Genomic DNA, 19,340 nt, shown 5'->3' with positions numbered 1-19,340 from the left:
AGTCGAATCGAAAAAGGAACATAAATTTATTCTTTTGACACATACAATCATTGTCAAGCAAGAGAAGTATGGGCTTAGTCGCTCGAGACTCTCATATCTGAGGTCATAGGTTCAAACCCCTGCTGCGCACCAATGGTCTTTCTATGCGCATTTTAATTTAAATACGATCGAACGGTGAAGAAAAAAATCGTGATCACTTTGCCTCAGGCCCATAGAAGTCGACGGCGTTTGTCAGGCGCAGGAGGCTGATCAGCTACTTGCCTACTTAGATTGGCAATTGATCATCAGATACATTAATAAGACCTAGACCTAAAAAGGTTGAATCGCAAATGATTTATATTTAGTTTATTCAGAGTAAAAAAGAAAACTTTTATAATCAAAAATCACATGCACGTACAAAAACTTAAAAGTTCCTTAATACAAATCAAAGTGGCTACAAATTAAATCTAGATTTATACTGATCTAGCATAAACGTGGCTCAAAACTTCACTGAACGCTCCAGTGCGCTCAAACGTATCCATGATCACAGATAATTAATCGCTTTAACATATTTTAACTCGTATTAGAGTTTAAACTCAAACACCTCTCACCTCGGAACAAACTTTCATACTTATGTAGTTTCAATACAGTTGTAAAGTTTCTCTATGATGGTAGCGCATTAATAACGAACCGGGAGAGACCAATAGGGCGTATATTAAGTTTGAGCGTAGATTTACGATCAACCCTCTCATTAAACAGGTATTACACAGATAAGCCTGTACTACGCACTCGTTTATACAACCTAGAACTTACATTTGACCTCATACGTACCATTGTAATTGTTCGAACCGACCTCTATGTTAATTTTATTGAGCAACTTAAATCTAAAACTTAATTACAAAATGTAATAACATTTAGACTAAATATTGTAATCTCTGCTTTTAAACTTTATTTCATTGTAAAAGCTCGTTATCACAAAGCTTTGCTTTATTAAGGTTTTTTTCATTACCTTATTATTATATTTTAATACGCCAAAAAGTTGTTTCAAACATTATGAAATATTTGCTCAGCAATTTTTAACTGCTTAGCGTAATTGCAGTTCTTTAATAGTATTATTTCTGTATTAAATTGTGACGAGGTTACACCGTTAAATATTTAATCAAAATTACAACCCGCGTTTGCTATTGTGTAATTTTGATCGTTCCACGTGAAAGTTGTCTTATTAGAGCTTTAATTTACACACGGCGTGCTGATGCCCGTCAGACGGAAGACCTTTGTTTTGTTTTACAAAGAGCAATCGATTTTAAAGCTCGCTGGATTGAAAATTATATGAACCTTAGAGGACGGGTGCGGGTGCGGCGTTCGGGAGCCGCCATGCGCTTGTCTTTCGGTTCAGTGGGCTTTCTTTAAATTGGCGAAGGCTCCGCTAGCCGCACGCCCGCCCCGCTTATTGCATCGCCCGCAAGCGTCGCGAACGTCCACAATATTGCCTTCGTTCGAGTTTAAGCAAACATTTCCAGTCGGTAAATAGAGCTTTATAGGTAAATCTAAGTCGTGCCTTCTCGTTAAGACGACGAAATTCAATTTTTATCGAACGTTCCTAAAATTGGTTTACGTCTTTCGAGCTACGTGTACGAAGATATTTGCGTGATATAATGTAATCGTTCAACGTTTATAAACGTCAGTCTCATTTGGGCTAAGCATTCTTTATTCATGTTTTGATAGGCGAGGTCACCTGAGCGAATGTCATAATATTATAAAATGTTTTTTCAGAAAAGTTCGTATTAAGGTTGCGTGACACTGTATCATAGAATCTTAATACAAAAAGGCTTTTGTATTCCAAGTATACGCTTATGTCATTGGCTTATATTTTGACATATATTATATTTTTCTTCGTACGTTTAGTAATAGTTTTTAAGAGGAATTGTTTAAATTTCGTCGTAGAAACCAGAAGGCGAAAAGGTGGGACAATATTTAAATTGAGAATTCGAATATCAGAAAATACTAAGGACATTTTGTTCAGTTCACTGGTAAGTGCTTATTTAAACGATCTGATTTCAAACCGCATAGGAAATAGCCGCAAGATTTTAAATGCGAAATTGAAATTGAGTTTCTCATAGTTCGAAGAACTTTCAAGAAATTTCTTGTTATAACATTTTATACTGATTTTCATGATTAAAACTTCGCAACGTTCTTATTTTGTGTTAAATGCACATCGTCAAATTAAGACGCGATTTATCGCTTTAATTTACTGTTAACTATTCTTATCCCAGAGCTTATATGGTATGTACAGAACACGAGAAATAGTTAGATTTCAAGTTGGGTTATAATCGAATCTTGTGTGTGGAGCGAAGGGTGCAGGGGTGTCATTATAAATGCATCTAATAGCTTGCTCGAGTGACAGAGGCGAACGGGGCGAGCTAAGGCGGATCGCTTGAACGTCATATCAATCACTATTGCCGCGAACCAACTCGATCCCTTGGCACTTGGCCTAGATACGAAATTACTCAAATTTTCCTAGCGCGTCTAAATGCCGGGCTGGCCAGGGATTAGGCTACCCAGAGCAGATTACAACGGATAGTCGAAACTTCAATACTACGCTTAACTGGCCACGCAATTTTTCCATTCCATTTACCGACCCCAAACGAAATCGGTGCAAATGGAACCGTTAATAAATCGTTAATAGGCAAGTTAATAAGTAGAAAAGTTTGAATAAGCTCGAACATTGCTGATGTTTGAGGCATCAAAAGCGCCTACTTTGCTGAAGTTACAGCTAAGTAGGATTTGTGTTAGCTCTCTCCAAAAGGATTATAGAGACATCATAATATTGACAACATATTTCCCTGAATTATACACAGAGAGTTTTCTTTGATGAAATTATTACATCTTAGTTTGTTGTGGCAAAACATATAATTAATTTGAGGCTTGTATGTCGAGGATTTCATAATGAATACCATATTATCTTAGAAATAAATTGAACAAGAATTTAATATACGCGTTCATTGGACCAAATAAAATCAAACTTTAATAATTTATAATTAACTTTAATTTTAGTACAAAAATCACTTGAAAATATATACAGAAAATCGTATAAGCGCCTTTCCTTCGTGAAGGCATTTATATTAATTAGGATAAGACTAAGAGCTTTACTAATTGATATCTTTTGGTACTTTGAACGGAACATCACGCCTTTGCACGTGGCATTGAGTTTCTAATCTCGTACATTATTTTTGCAAGTTCTCTAATCACTCGCTTAAATACCCTTTCATTTAAATAACTCCCGCCGCGGCTCTTGATATAGGCTCGCCTTTAATTCCTACTTAATTAGTGTCACGCAAGTTCCGTAATCCTAGGCTCGAGGATCGTACGACCGTTCTTAAAATGGAGATTAGTGAGGCAAATATCTCGAACTACGATATCCGACACTCATAAAGCCACTATTAAACCATCTACTAGCAATAATCCAGTGATTATTCAAATATATACTTGTTCCTTTTAAGTTACATGGTGTTAGTCCTAATACTAGTTATAAAATTTTAATTTGTAAAACTTTCTTTGTAAACGACAAAGAAAGTCCTTCATTTTGATTATTAATCACTTTTTAACTTTTGTTTCGACTTAGTAAAATTTATGTACAAATAAAAAAAAATGAATAAAGCATTATTATATTTTGGCAGATACTAAAAAACTTTATGGACGTTATACGTCGTAGTACAGTGTAGCAATAGCCACGCCCTTGAACTGTGATTTTGTTCACGAATATCATAACAAAAGTGTTCTAAACTAGCGACTTTTCTAATAAAATATAGCTGCAATATTTCTCCATCGCGATACGCTGGCACGAAGAGTCGGCGACAACGAGGAATTCTAAAAGAACTAAACATACAGTATTTTGTATGTATTCCTTCCGTGGTCACATACAACGGATGTGCAGGAAAACGCTTGCATACTGAGCAGTCGTGCCTAAAAGACACTGCGGACCTAGTCCATTCTAGGTTCAACACGATACTTATTACCTCACCCAAATCACAACCGAAATATTTATGTACCCATGCGACATTGCCAGACATTTTCTGATTTATTATCACTTTTAAATAATGTTTGTAAGTCTTAATATTACCTAGACTAGTAAATCGTGCAACTTTCAATCCATGGTGTGTTCTTAAGTAATTTCTTATCCGTTAATACGTACGATGAAGGAAGCCATCGTGGGAATGTCTTAGACTCAAAAATTTATTGAATATATCAGTTGGATAACAATAATATAGAAAAATTATTAATGAAACTGATTTATTTTTGCCCAAGTATTATATCAATAGACGTATATATTTTATCTTTAATTATATAAAGTATTTAATGTTAGTAGCGTAAATTCCTCATTAATCTCATTAAAATTTGATCAACGTTTCCTTTCACCGGTTGACATGTCATTGAAAATTCGTAAACATCCCGTCGACAGATCTGTCGGCAAATTAGTTAGAAGACTGCGTCAATTTACGAGAAAACTTATTTTTGTCGATACATCAAACATTATCGTTCGTCGCCATCTACTCCAGCGCCTGTTTACAAATAAGAAACGTCAAGGCGAACGCGTAACACAATTTTATAGCAGCGAATCGATTTGGATTTATACGAAATAATAATATATCAGATCGAATATGTATCGGCGCGCTCGGCTCATCCCAAAATAGACCCCTCATCAAAGACAAGCAGGTTTGCAGCTGTAAATCCATTTCAGTGTGGCTTGTCCGCGTTATAAATTGTACTACTACGTAACCTGAATAAGAAATAATCTTTGTGACACGACATATATATCGTTTCTTTGGAATACTGTTTTGTAACAAGGTGAATTATATGGACATAGATGTTATAAAAATAAACAAACGCGTCGTTACAAAAAAATTATTGTAAATATAAGCCCAATTGAAGTTTGGCTAAGAGCACAAACTTTTAACGAACTTCGATCGAGTTTCGTTGTTTTAAAGTACGAATCATTAATAGCGACAAATGTTTTTCCTTGACGACGAGTACTTACATTTTGTAAAGAACATTTAATATAATCATCAAGTATATAATTCTGCATTGCAAGTATTATTGTAATGTCATCCTAACTACTTGCGTATGATAATTTGAGGCAGATTGCATTTGATGGAACCCAGCTCGCATCCGCTAAGCACTCTAGACGACCGCACTGCATAGATTTGCATTTTACCGTTTTTGATACGTGAGCGAATATTCAGCGCGGTGTCGGTAGGTATCTTTTCAATTCGAGGCGGCGGGCGCCGAGTGGCCGCTTGAGGGCGCTCGAGTCGCGGCGCGTGCTCGAGTGGCCTGCCCGATGCGCCTGCGCAGAGACCGCCCGCCCACGGGGAGGCAAACTCACCAGAAGGTTATTACAATTAACTGCAACCCCGACTTAAGCCTCAATTTGGCACTAGCTGCAGATTTATCCAACACGGTGCACTTTTTACAAACAATTTTTATTTTGAGATTTATTTTTCGCTGGAAAATGTTATATTACATTAAAAATTGTTTTCTGTCATATTTATGATGTATCTAAAGATGATTGTAAACACTTTTTGTTATATATTAACAGTTTTGATATTATTAACAGTAAATTTTAAGATAGATGTTCATTCACGATTCAAGTTGGAGCGTTTCCTATTATACTTAGAGCTTGATGGGCGGGCAGTCAAGTGATGTTCAGTGCTCTGTTTAAAACAGTTTTATGTTAGTCATACTCGTAAAATCTTCAGGCTTCTTGATTGGTTATCGCTCTTTTAATCAATCCAATGTCCAGTGATTTGTCATAGGATAGTTTAAAGTTGAGAATAGAAATGAGGATTTTATACGATGAGAAAAAAGTAGCTACAGTAGTCGTTTTTACCAATAATATTTATTTAAAAAGTTGTTATTTTGAACTGAAAAACATTTTGAAAATGTAAATTTGTTGAATAATAAAACAAACGTAGAATAATTCAATAAAACTTGGTTTAAACTTAATACGAATAGGTGTAAGAATCTAAAATGTAAAACATGAGAAGCGTCGTTCAGAGCTCTATCAAAACTATTTAACATAACTTCTATAGTTTCATACTTAGCTTTGTTTCTTTGATGTTGATTTTACAGAGATGTAAGTGATTCATTGAAACTTTTCATGATTTAAAATTACAATTTTCTTTATAAATTCTGAATTTTTCTTTACTCGTGATAAATGTAATAGATTTTTATTTATTACCTAATCATATAGTTAACTCTTTGGATTTAAATTAAAGATTAAAGAAAAACAATAACGTAATGTTTGCCAAATATATTCTTTTTGTGTTCAGTTTGATACAAAATCAATGAAATTAATTAAATAAATTGAACGTGATTAAAGTTTTGTTGTAATACATTGTAAAATGACAAAGTACATACATAACGAGAGGGAGAAATGACAGTGGGGGACAAAAATGGGCCCATTCATTCGTCTGAGATTGTATTGAATCACGATGCGAGCTTACAGGCTAAACAATTAGAGTCGGCGATCCATCTTCTTTGTTTTCCACCCTAGTTATTGAGATCAACATAGAATATTCTGGAAAAGTACGAAATTATATTCGTTGTAAGATTTTACCACAAGTTCTGCGACCTTATTCTCAAAATATAATAATAATACTTGATATAAATCACAAAACTGAAACAAAATAAAAGTGAAGTCTTTCAGACAACCAAATCGCTAGTAATCTTATTTATAATGATTCATATAGGTTTAATTGCAATAACAAAATCATTTTCATGAATAAGTCAACTATCTTATTTAGGTTTTATCCTCGGAAATGAATTCTCAAAGAGTAAAGAAGACAATACTGCAAAACAAGTTTTAAAGATTTATCTAATAAGGGTTAAATAAAAATAAAAGTATTTAAGATGAGCAGCTCTCCTATGACTTCCCATTATTAAATTTCACAAGAGATTACGATCCCGTTATCTTGAAAAATAACGTTCTATTCCATTCACCAAGCTCGTTTTAGAAGAACGCTTAAATTTATTGGCTTTGGTCTTCCCTCGCTATGAAAATATAAAACTTTTACGGAAAACACAATTTACTACAAATTTGCTGGCCTTCGATATAAGCTCCTACGCATGTGACACTCTCTTCTCTTCTTGCTACCGTTTTTTGTTCACTTTAGTTCAGTGGTTAACATACTGGAGCTTCTTAATCCCACAGGGGACAGATACAAAAATATCAGTTGAAAATATATAAAAAAATTAAATCTTCTTTTTAAGTTTTAAATTAAATTACTAAGTTCAAAGCTAGCACATTCTACATGTTAAATTTGAAATTTTGTTTGTCATTCAACACTGAAAGTGGCAACAAACTAATTCCTAACCTTTTGAACCTGTTTAGAAATCTTGTATGTAAACCAAAATCCGATTTTAATCTTATAGCTTCTTAACGCGTTCCATCCAAAGGGGAGATTATTTAATACGTCACCACTATCGACCCGAGTGGAGACAAAACGGCTCAGCCCACGTAGAATTACGTGCCACACGAAATAGAACTATTTGTTGTGAGCACTACGGCTTATATTACATTGTATGCTACTCTAGGGGTTGAAAAAATACGGTTACGACTAGTTCAGACATCGTTAGATTGCATGTTTTGAAGGATACACTCTTACACTTCCAAACAAGATTAAATTTTAAATTAAGAATACATTTCAATCTAGAATTCGCGATAAAATAAATTGTTAGGTAAGTAATCAGTGTATACTGCCTAAGAGGCTACGCACAATAAATCAGACTTTAATGGACGTTGTATTGATTAGCGGGTTCAAAGGTCAAAACGTACCCGTTTGTATAGACCCTTGGAATATGAATAAATGCTCTTAGTAACCCAGCAATGGCTTACAGCATTTAAGTCCTTATTATGAATTCTCGACATTTGCTTAATGTATGAAAATTTGAAAGAACCATGTTGATGGTACTCGAAACAAAATAATTGCTACGGTCGCGCGGTCCCGGTTTTGGACTCTGAATTCATTATTCACTTTTTATTTCACCCTCCTCGCTTATAATTTGACTCGAAACATAAAATCAAGTTTTATTTGATTATACCTCGAATAAAAATATCTCAAATCTGCTGTAACTCACTTTGAATGCCAGAAAAACTTTTTCAAAATCAAAGAGTTTATGTAGGTTTTTAATTGTGTTGTAGTGAATCAGAACTATAGCCGTCTTCTTATTATACACACACACACCATCACGTACATACCCACACTTTTACATCATCACACAACATAACCAATTTAGGCTTAGTTAAATAAATTAAATCACAATTAGTCAAATGTATAAAATTCTTTTTGTTTGTTTGTTTCCTTTTATAAATCTTTTTGTTGTAAACTGTATCATGTATTCCATTTTTGGCTATATTCTCAGTGCATTTGTCTATAATTATATATAATTTATGTAAGCAGTAGTAGGAGTACTAAATAAATAAATATATCATACACTTCCAAAGCGAGAAACATGACAAGTCATAGGTACTACGCCTGGCTTTCATCTCAAGACTCGTCTGTATAAAAGCTATAGGTACACCTACATAGTACACAAATGCAACCCTTGAATATATACCGTCACTCAGACGTGTTTCGAATGGCTTTCGATGACAAGTACGCGAAACCATTTCTCTTTTTAGACGACTAAATGCGCCCATTGTTTCGCGAACGCTCATAAGAGTATATTTTCTGGAGTGGCATGCTCACATCTGGGCATATTTCTCGGTTAAGTGATTATTATAAAAGCCCTTGTTTTTAACGCGTAAAAGACACTTTAAATATCATAATAAAGACAAATTTAGAGGATTTCTATTTGTCAAATAATAAGACATAACTAGAATACTAAGTGACCAGATAAAAGGAATATTTCAGCGTAGGTTGATAACTGAAGATCTTGAAAGAATCTTTTGTTCCCGCGTCAAAGGCTTGAAATACGAATATAAAAAGCGAGAGAAGTATATAAGCCACTTCTTACCCATTTCTTACATTGCTAAGAAGCGGTGTCTTCTTTCAATTTTTCATGGAGTTATAAACTCATCGATCTACAGTTATTTATTCACCTCACGATGTAATTCTCAGAAGTACCTTCATTTACATGCATTCGCCTTTTTTCTTTCGTATTTACTTGTTTGTGTTCGCTTTATCGGATATTGAATGAAAACATACATTAACCTTTATGAATTTTTATTTACACTTTTACCTGTTATAAGTGTTCAATCTAGGATAAAATTAAATAACTTCCAGTAAAGAGATTTTATTGTTGACGCCTTCTCTTTGTTTCGAAGAGCGAAAGTCAGTGATAAACTATAATATGTCTGAGTGTTTCAAATCTCTTCGTTATAACAGCGACTGTCAGAGCCAAGTGTGGATGTTATTCTCGGAATTAGACAGTCTAAGAATCAACAGACAGCTAGCATCAGTACAAGATAAAGATTAATTCCGTGCAAGTGTCGGTGGAGCTGAGAAGCAATAATGTTTCATTAATGTTTGCCATTTAGAATAGAGAGCGGTTACTGTCTTGCGTCAGACATCATTCTTACTGAGTTCCTATTATTTTAAGTCTTGAGTCTCATCCTCTTGAACTAACGACATTGCCAAGCCAAGTCCCAGTATCTTCATTTGCCATCCATTCGGTCTGTATTGTTACAAATGGCGTAGATCTGTTGGCAGAGCCCGTGCGAGAGCTAATGAGCTGTGAAGGAGATAAGGTGAACCACACGAGAAGACGGAATCCCCCTATCTTTGTGAAACGCTCATTGCTCAGTGCGTTCAAGTGGTTACTAAAAATACAAAGGTGTTTGGCGTGAATTGGGATGATTATCGTCAAGCCAAAACTCGGATACTTAAATAAAACATCAAACAAAAGACTGATAACAATTATACAGCAGTAAATTCTATCTCTGCAACAGCATTTATAAAATTGAGGCTTGCGGATTTATTCAGAAAGACAAAGAACAAGTGAAACAGAGATTGTGGGCGGACAAAAATGAAATGCAACGTCAGCGGCTTATCCAGAGGGTGGCCTTTGTGAACCGTTACCTACGTTGCCCAAAATAAATTCCACTCAGTAAAAATTGATTAATGTTTTCAGCCGCACGTAACATTTTAAGTGGCACCTATGTTCACGCGGACGGCTTTCATCCAATAACTTGTATTTAGAAACGCTCTTCGATGGAAAAATTGCGACAATTTTTAACGAGCTATGAAGAATTGCTCGCTCGTTTCAGTGCAGTTATCGAATGCTCCGTGTTATTGTAACGTGTAAAGCTAGAGTTAATGTCTTTAATGTAATTAGTGAGAGCAGTTTTTACAAATTTCATAGCCGTTATGAATTGTGTTAGAGTAAGTTATGAGCTCAGTCGTCGAGGGACACCGCGGCTGTTGTTCGTAATTGATGTGTGTAGCTTTTGTCGCTGTAGCCGTTTCGTGTTTGCAGTCGCCCGGTCAAGTTAGACTAAATTAAATTGTTGTATTTTTCGCAACAAAATGACTACGAGTAACCGAGTCCGTTAACGAGGGGGCGGTAATGTCGTTTGTCCGAAGCTCGCTGTTTGCCCGACACGTTCGAATTTTGTGTCGCGAATACAATTTTTCTAGATCTCAATAAATTACTTTAAAGGCTTATTTTGTATAAACATGAATCTTGTGAACTAAATTACATACATATCAAATTGAGTATAGATATGATAATGATATCAAAACCCATTATTACTTCATTTTCAAACATATACCGTACTAATATATATTAGTGTTAAAAATAAAATAACAAAATAAAAAAGCCTTTTATTTCCAGTATTTAAAGTTTACACTTCTTACAATTTATTTTCAGTGTTAGTTCATGTAGTTTAATCTATGTGTACCTTAATTTCTATATAATAATAATATATAGAAATATCTTATATTATATATTAGCGTTAACATATTTTAATTTTTAGGCAGACAATATTTCGTTTCCTATCTATACTGACCGCATGTTCATATACCATTACTAAGCGTTCGTGTAACACTAACTGATTATTGTAATTTGTTACTAAAACTTGAGGCCTATCGCGTAACAAACATTTCTTATCGTGATAATATAAATGACTTTAAGACGACGAATTAGACCCCTTAAACGGAATGTCCAGACGATTTGTCGTGCTAATCAAGGCAGCGAATAATCTGTATCTATATTGTAACTGGCCGTTAAGATATTTGTATAATTTAATGTAGGGGTCATGCTTGGACACACCTATTCATTCACGTCATAATAATTTCGATTATTTAACGTTAATATTTCGGAACATTGTTCGATATTTAAAAAAATATTTAAATAACTGAATATAAACAAAACGTGGGTTTGGTATCGATTTGTTATCAAGTAAATGTGACCTTCTATGTATTTCCTATATATTAAGATTTTATTTATTCATTTATTAACACTTCGCTGCATAATATAAAAGGAAAAAAAAATATAATTTAATTAAAAGCAACTGCGGCCTGAAGCGGCCTTATCGCTTTCGAGCGATTTCTTCCATCGATTCGAATCAATTTTTATAAAATCGATTTTTAGTAAAATGAAACAAAAAAGAAACATTAACTAAAAAGAATCAAAGTTATCACGTTATAACTTCAGGGTCCGTTTGAAATTAAGTGTTCATTTCGAGTAAGACAAAAATTGCTTACACAAAATTATGTTCCCCAGCGAAATGAACTATTTTGTCCACGTTTAAGGTAATTGCTAGCAGTTTCGGCTGTTCTACGTCAGCTGCCTGACACTGGCCCCCGTGGGATCACCCTTTACAATCCTATTAATGAATGCCACTTGTAATTTTATTTTACCTAAATTATATTTTCATTTTATGAGATTTAATTTATAATTCGAATCCTGCACTCACTTTTCAGGTCTATAATTGCATTGGTATTTCGGTCTCAAAATACGTACGTCATATGTGAAATAAACACTAAAATACAGTCGGCATTTTATAATTATTAATATTATATAATAAATTGAAACGATTACGATACGAAATTATACAAAAGCGATAGTCAATTGTTAAATTTATATTCAGACTTGAACTGAAGAAAACATGAATTATGAAGCTATTACTAGAATAGGTGTGAACTAGTGAGTTTATCGCAACGATAAAGGTAAATAATTGATATCTGCTTAGTCTCTTGTGGGATTATCGCCCACGCATCTAATATGGCTTATATCAGTTTAATTAAACCGTGTAATTATATGAAATGTATTTGATGAATCAACATTACTTCAAAACGTACAAACTGCTTTCGATTTTATTATTAGCTTCCTGCTATCCGTTTTGCGTGGGATTATGATGGATAAAAATCTTTTTATTATTCACATAGCTATTGAGCTTTAAACGTAAAAAGATTTTATACAGCTTTTTGTTTCGTCCATATTTGGTCTAATGTCATGAAACAAGCGTTCACACTTCCCTAGAACGCTTATTAAAAAACCAATACTTATACAAAATCTATTAAACAATATTTTTGACACAACAACAGAATTGGAAAGTCATACCTACAGAAACTTTAAGTGCATAACAATATTATTAAATACATTTAAAACCAGAAAGACCAGTGATATTATTATTAAGTATTTAATTCTATCATAATAAAATAATAATAAAAAGTTTACGGATAAGTATAGGAAAAATCTTATTACCCCAATCACACATATATCACGCATCGAAACCTCCGAAATGGATTATCAATATACATATAAGTTCCTTCATTACTGGTAGGAAGCCCATTTCAATAGCTATTGTTGTCTCGTTTACTTTTTTGCTTCGTTACTACCTCGCATAAATATTCAAGAAGAAAACAGCGCAGCCTTTGAGATTGCGTCGCTATATTGACATTATAATGAAATCCCCCTCTAAACGTCTGCGCTATGATTGATAAAATATGCATGGATTAAATACTTTATTGTGTCGTTACATTTTCTTTTGAATTTACGTCATATTCTTTAGATTCACTCAAACAGTTAATATTCTACGTATACGTTGAGATAGGAAATTATGGAAACAAATAAAAAAAAAATATATATATATTATTTTTATTTATTTTAGTAAAATCACAACGTTGTATTGTTTTTGTTATCAAAACAATTGTTCTCTACACTTAGGATTCATGTTGCCTTTTTAATATATAAACGATACTACTTATATATTATTTCCATATGCGTTGTAACTACTGCAGAAAATCAAACTGCATGATAGCTGCAGACTGAACCACCAAGCTTATACTACCTCAATATATAGTTTTAGAATAAATAACAACATTTACAAAGAACGAGCTACGTTTCGTACCGTAGTTTTAAACTACACAAATATTTATAGAGTTTAAAACCAGCATGACGGAAATCTACGACCACGGTTATCTTGGAAAGCAATTTTGTCGGCATTACCGGTTCTTGCAGAATATCCCCTAACCTGCGTGGGAGGATTGCATAATATATACGCCGTAATTATTCTTATGTTTTGACAGCTATTTTTGAAATTCAGTTTATTCGTATATTTGAAACTCGGTGTATATATCAGAGTTGTTATCAGGCTTATAGACTTTGAATTAACGCTAAATCTATTTTTAGGTCTATTCAGTTTTTAATGATATAGAAAACTTTTAGTTAGTTTTTTGGATATATTTTGAACTATTTATAAAATGTTAATACAGAATTTTGAGATTTATTTCGTCTTATGGAAAAATTAATACTTAATTTTGTCTCATATTTTGCTTTGTTAATAAGAAGATAGTCCACATAGCCCATAGCTTTTAGGTAGCCATTAAAGTAAATTCACCATTGTTGAAATAATGACATATAATATTTATAAATTCATTACGACAATATAAAAATTGAAACGTTTTCTAAACTGATAAAACACATGAACTTAATTTAATCGTGATTATTAAAACATCGTTTTAAATAAAACAGTATTCATTTTTCATGATTTATAATTTGGAATAAATAATTTTTTATACTTAAACAATTTTTTTATAAAAAAATTTTTAATGTGATATTTATGATTTGTCTCAGATGGTGACCAGAACAAAGAAAATCTTCGTAGGAGGGCTTTCAGCACCCACGACACTGGAGGATGTCAAGAATTATTTTGAACAGTTTGGGCCGGTAAGTGCTTTTGAATTTTTTATACGAAAACTTTCTTCATAATTCAACCATAGAACGAGGGAAAATCAATAACGGTCAACACAGAAATGTATTCCATATCTTCCTAAAGGGTCATAGAAATATTTCTTTATCTTCATTAATTTTTAAAACAAATAGTATCTACCAACTACAATTGTTTTGCTTTAAGTCTAGAACCAGAATATTTATGGATATACTAATCCACAGAACAATTACAGCTTAAGTAACTATACAATTAAAAAATAATTATTTAAAGTTTTAGTCTCAAACGTAACATAATTACAGATAGAAATCAATTTAAAGTCACTTGAAATAAAATTTGAGGTATATATACAGACTTATTAACATTTTTATAGCTGATTTGTAACCGGGTGCTACGAGGTTCTACGAAACTTCTACGCGTCTTCAATTAATATCCTTCTAAAATATTAATAATTATTGTAGTCTGACATTTAAAGAAAAACACTTTTATAACGGATTTAAGTTATGTATTATTGTAAACTTATAATTATTTAAACATAATTTTAAAACAGTGTTTTTCTTTTCATGTGTAAAAGTTATATTAATAATAAATAAAGACAATACTATGTAGTCTGACACATTGAATATTATCGAGTAAGCGTTTAATTAAACTTTATTTATCCAATTAACAAATCAAGAAAATTATTGTAGAGTTGCAAAACATGTAACTAGACACAGCTGGTGTATAATCAAAGTTTTCAATGAGGAACAATTGCTTTACGATCGATATTAAATAGTATTCGTTTAAGTACAAATCTATCTCTAATAGGGTTTGCAGAAAACTCGTCTTTATCCTCTAAAATTAAAGCTTCTTTTAGCCTGGCCCCGCGTACGCGACTGTAAGTCTGCGATAACTGAAGTCATTGTCTGGCAGCCGCGTTTCAGAGCAGGTGTCTATCTACAAAAGTTTGCCGTAATTAGCCCAGTATCTAGCATGGACTGAGGAACTTTTCAGAATTGAACATTGGCTAAAGGCGGCAGTCATTGTACCAGCTCAAAGTAATCGGCTGAAGCCAGCCACCCGCGACGATCAAAACCTTCATTACCTATTATGAGAGTTTAGAATAAAGCGAACCAGTTTTTCGGAGTGAATGTGATTGATGCGGAGCGAAGGAAATATCCCGGGAGAGATAAAAGGAATTTAATGAAGAGTCTTTAAGAATAATGATTAAGGGAATGGTTATTCCTTTTGGTCGGCAGCCTAATGATGGGGTCCTTTGAATTACTTTTGTGTGTCTGCGTAATACAAGCAAAATAACGCTAATTATGTGACCAAGGTCTGTTTAATTATTGTAATAAATACTATGAGACATATTACAATTTGCGGATTTCTAAATAGCTTAACGTAAAGTTTCAATGAATAATAAACGAAGACACAATTTAAATGACTTATCGGAGCGAGATCCTGTTAAATTGAGACCATAATCCGTTAGATGGGAACTATCAAAACGTGTAATATCATATCTAGTTTAGCGTAATTTTCTGTTGAGATAAATAAATTAATACCATTATTGGATATACGAAGAACGCACAGCGGGAATTTTGATTACGAATTAATTCAATTTAAACCGTACACTGCTCTCGGCTCGGCATCATTTCGTAAGGGTGTCACATTTTGAGCAAGTTTAATTAACAATCTAGTTGCTTTCGTAGGTACCTTCATTAGTGTATTTGTGGGTAAACATTACGCAAACTCGGGCAGGTACGATGCGCGAGTGCGTAGTTTTGATAGCATTCGGAAATGTTCTCGCAAGTTTAGCGTCACGTTTGTCGTATTCTGAATCGCCAGTGTGGGCGACAGTGTGGTCGTGACTTCGATGCATCGATACCGTCGCCTCACGCCACGTGCAAGCTTTCTGAATTCAAACTGTCTCTGAATATGAAATGAGCCACTTAAATACCGAGCACAATGAAACGCCCACCTGAAGCAAAGGCTGTGAAACGCGTGCACGCAACGCCGCCGTAAATGAAAGGCTGTCGGGTTGGGGCCGATGGGTGGGTGAGGCTCAACCCCGGTAACGATTTCCTTCAGATAATGGAGAATTTTCTGACGAAAGCTGCTCGACAGTGCCCTTTCCAGGATTTAGGTAGCGTTGGATTTATAACCGAAAAGGTTAAAGCAAATTTTATGGCAACAAAACGTTCCTAACCGCTTGAATGAACTTGCACGTGATAAATTGGGTACGGGAAAGGGTGCAAATATTTAGCTATAAATTAGTGCAAATGTTTCTCTTCTTTATATTATTACGTTAAAATGCGTATTTACATTTTAAGATTTATTATTTAAATAGTCAAAACAGTATTCTTTTTTTAAAATAAACAAATAGTATTACAGTATTCCATGGAAGCAAGCGGACTAATAAAAACCTTCGACTCAAAGATAAATTATTATTTAAATCATACTTGGAATAGATGACATCGTGTACAATATTAATATGCAAATCGTAGTCAAATTTAGTTGAAAAGCAAAAGCCACCAGGCGGCATCGAGATGCCGACTTAAAATTAATTAGCCGAACGACCGGTGTAATCTCTGAAGCCTACAATGATTAAAGGAATGTTGTTTTCGAATGTAGATTTTATTCAGCGAGGCGTGGGTATAGTTTAGAGTATACGTCTATGTCACTTATGACCTTTTCTAGTCCCGAAACTCGCACACTGTCGATGTTTCCCCATCGACAGAACGCACACTACCACACTTTCGTATCGGATTCTTTTTGCTCTCTCGTGGAAATGTATTCCGTCTTTATCTGTCTATCTGGCTCGCTAAACCGATCTTATATTTAATGTTAAGCGGACAACTTTATTCGCAGGAATTTCGACTGAGAAGTTTAAGTTGAATATCTTCCCGCGAACATTATTTTTAGATTCACAAACAAGCGGAAAATAACTGTATCTGTTATTCGCCACAATTTTTCATTTTAACCCACTATCATGTTCATCATGTATCAAGTGCTTAACTGTATTGTGAGCTGAATCCTCGTTATATTTATAATTGTATAGGGAAATAATTATCAGTTGTTAACTTTGTACCTTCTTGTTTCATTCTGGATGTATTAAAGTCGTGGTTTGCGCAAGGATCAAGTTTGGTAAGCAATATAAAGTTGGAGAACGGGTGTTCGGTTAGCCTCGCACGCACTGGTGTCTTTGGTAAACTTCCTCTGATACGCCATTGTTCCCAGACCAGTACTAGCTAAGACTAACCGTTGTGATCGCCGGCGACTTATATGCAAGTCATGACACTCCTCTAAACTTGTTCAATTGTTTGTATTAAATTATCAACAAAGCGCAGTTGACTTTGGAATAATCTGTCTGATGCTTAAACGTATTATACTACATACTCAATACTAATACAATACGAGATTACGTAGAAATAGAAAGAAAATATGTGAAACAAAATATTCTTTTACAAATAACGGTTGAGTTATTCCGGTAAATGGACCCTATAAATGTCGATCAAACCGTTGACTCTCGATATCTCGTAAACTCTTAAGCGTTTACATTACTAACTAAACATCGTTTACTGTCAGCGGCACTCCAACTGTAACTGAAGCGGGTCCGGAATTCGGCTTAACTATAGGTACGATATCATCGCTAGTCGTATATCAATCAGTTGTTACAACGCTCTACGATTGTCGTTTATCTTCGGGGCCACTCGGATCTATCTGTCCAGATTCGTGCATTGTTTCGACATTAGCTAGGGTTGCCGAAACAGTGGATGTTCGAAATACTAGTGCGGTAGTTGCGTTCCCGCTGCAACAGCGCGGCGCATCGCCCGATAGCGTTTCCAATTTCCTGACATAAATTGCTCTAATTTGGTTATGCGCTGACGGGTGATCGAAGGCTGCTAAAGCTCCGGCCACTAGCGACATTCGGTTGCGGCTTGTAATTTTTGTTCGATTTCCAGGTACCGTTTGCATGTTCATGTTTTATTTCTTACAGTTTCACGTGGCATAACAGGAAATGGAATTTTTTACCTTTGACCGCGGCCCGTTTTACGTAACGTGCGTTTTGTGACTCGCAGCCGATGCTTAAATTTTAACTACAAATTCTTTAGAAACGTTGGCTAACTGAAAACGTGTTCGTGCAATATTCATCGACTCGTTTATATTAGTTTAGGTCTTTGAAAATGTTTTCTCCCTTCAAAGCGAAGAAGTGTAATGTGTACCTTTATGAATTTTATGAACGTGAAAATTTTCGTGGAATGAAATTTAATATATACAATAATATAATAATCATAATAATGTCAAACTAACAGAGCTAATACTAAAGTTACAATGAAAAGTAAATGTTTAAACTAAAAGCTTTCCAGGAAACATACACCAAATACAACTTTATAAAATTAGCTAAATATTTTTCTAGGATTGAGCGGTTCGTTCTTTGTTTACTCCCGAATGGAGCGAGCAACTTTAAAGTACCGATATATTACCCTAATGGTAAACTAATTACACTTCAGAGTCTTTTTTCGTTTTAAAGGACCACATAACAGCCACTCAAGAAGCTCGAACAAAGTAAAACTTAAATAACTCCTATTTATACTTCTACTGTTATGTCTTTGTAAAATAGTTGGTTCTCACAATTTCTGTATTGAGATAAACAGTTATGTTCAAGTCAATATTAACATTCATTAATAGCGAAGGAAAGGAGAAAGTAATCAAACGTTCTCGGTTTAAATCGCAGATTATAAAGGCTATTGAATAGTAAAAAACTAAATCTTAATAAATATATTCAATAAAAATATGATAATCTAAAAAAAGGGTATGAAAAAATCTAGCTGCTCTTCTATCGAATCGGAACGAATATGGAATTCTCATTGAAGTGTAAATTCAGAGCTTATTGTTTTCGCTCGAGAGTTCATTTTTCAATGACTCAGATCTTATGATATTATGAAGTAATGATATTAAAGCTCCCGAAGCGGTGGGGGAACATCGGATAAACGCACCCCCAGGCGAACGATTTGTTTTAGCTGTCTAGTATTGTTGTAATAGACGCCTACAGCTATTTTGTCGTGCACAGTAGAAGGAACATTGAAACTTGAGGCTCCAGGAGTTTTTAACATTCGATATATTTAGTGACAGATTTTTTTGTTCTACACTAACTATATTTATAAGTAAAAAACTTGTGGTATACGCAATGATGTCTAATTAAAAA

General features: G+C 34.1%; 1 protein-coding gene across 8 annotated transcripts in view; it reads left to right on the top strand.

Moving 5' to 3' along the window:
* LOC110994641 (RNA-binding protein Musashi homolog Rbp6) overlaps positions 1 to 19,340 on the top strand; it is a 437,627-nt gene that overhangs the window by 277,161 nt on the left and 141,126 nt on the right. For all 8 annotated transcript variants that reach the window (XM_022261424.2, XM_022261422.2, XM_022261423.2 and 5 more), the window contains one exon: positions 14,059 to 14,151. In XM_022261424.2, coding sequence (XP_022117116.2) covers positions 14,059 to 14,151 — 93 coding nt within the window. The remainder of the gene's footprint in view (positions 1 to 14,058; positions 14,152 to 19,340) is intronic.

This window comes from Pieris rapae, chromosome 7 (genome assembly GCF_905147795.1).
Source record: "Pieris rapae chromosome 7, ilPieRapa1.1, whole genome shotgun sequence".
Lineage (NCBI taxonomy): Eukaryota > Metazoa > Arthropoda > Insecta > Lepidoptera > Pieridae > Pieris > Pieris rapae.
The sequence above is the reverse complement of the archived record's forward strand: the minus strand, read 5'-3'. Positions and strand labels throughout refer to the sequence as shown.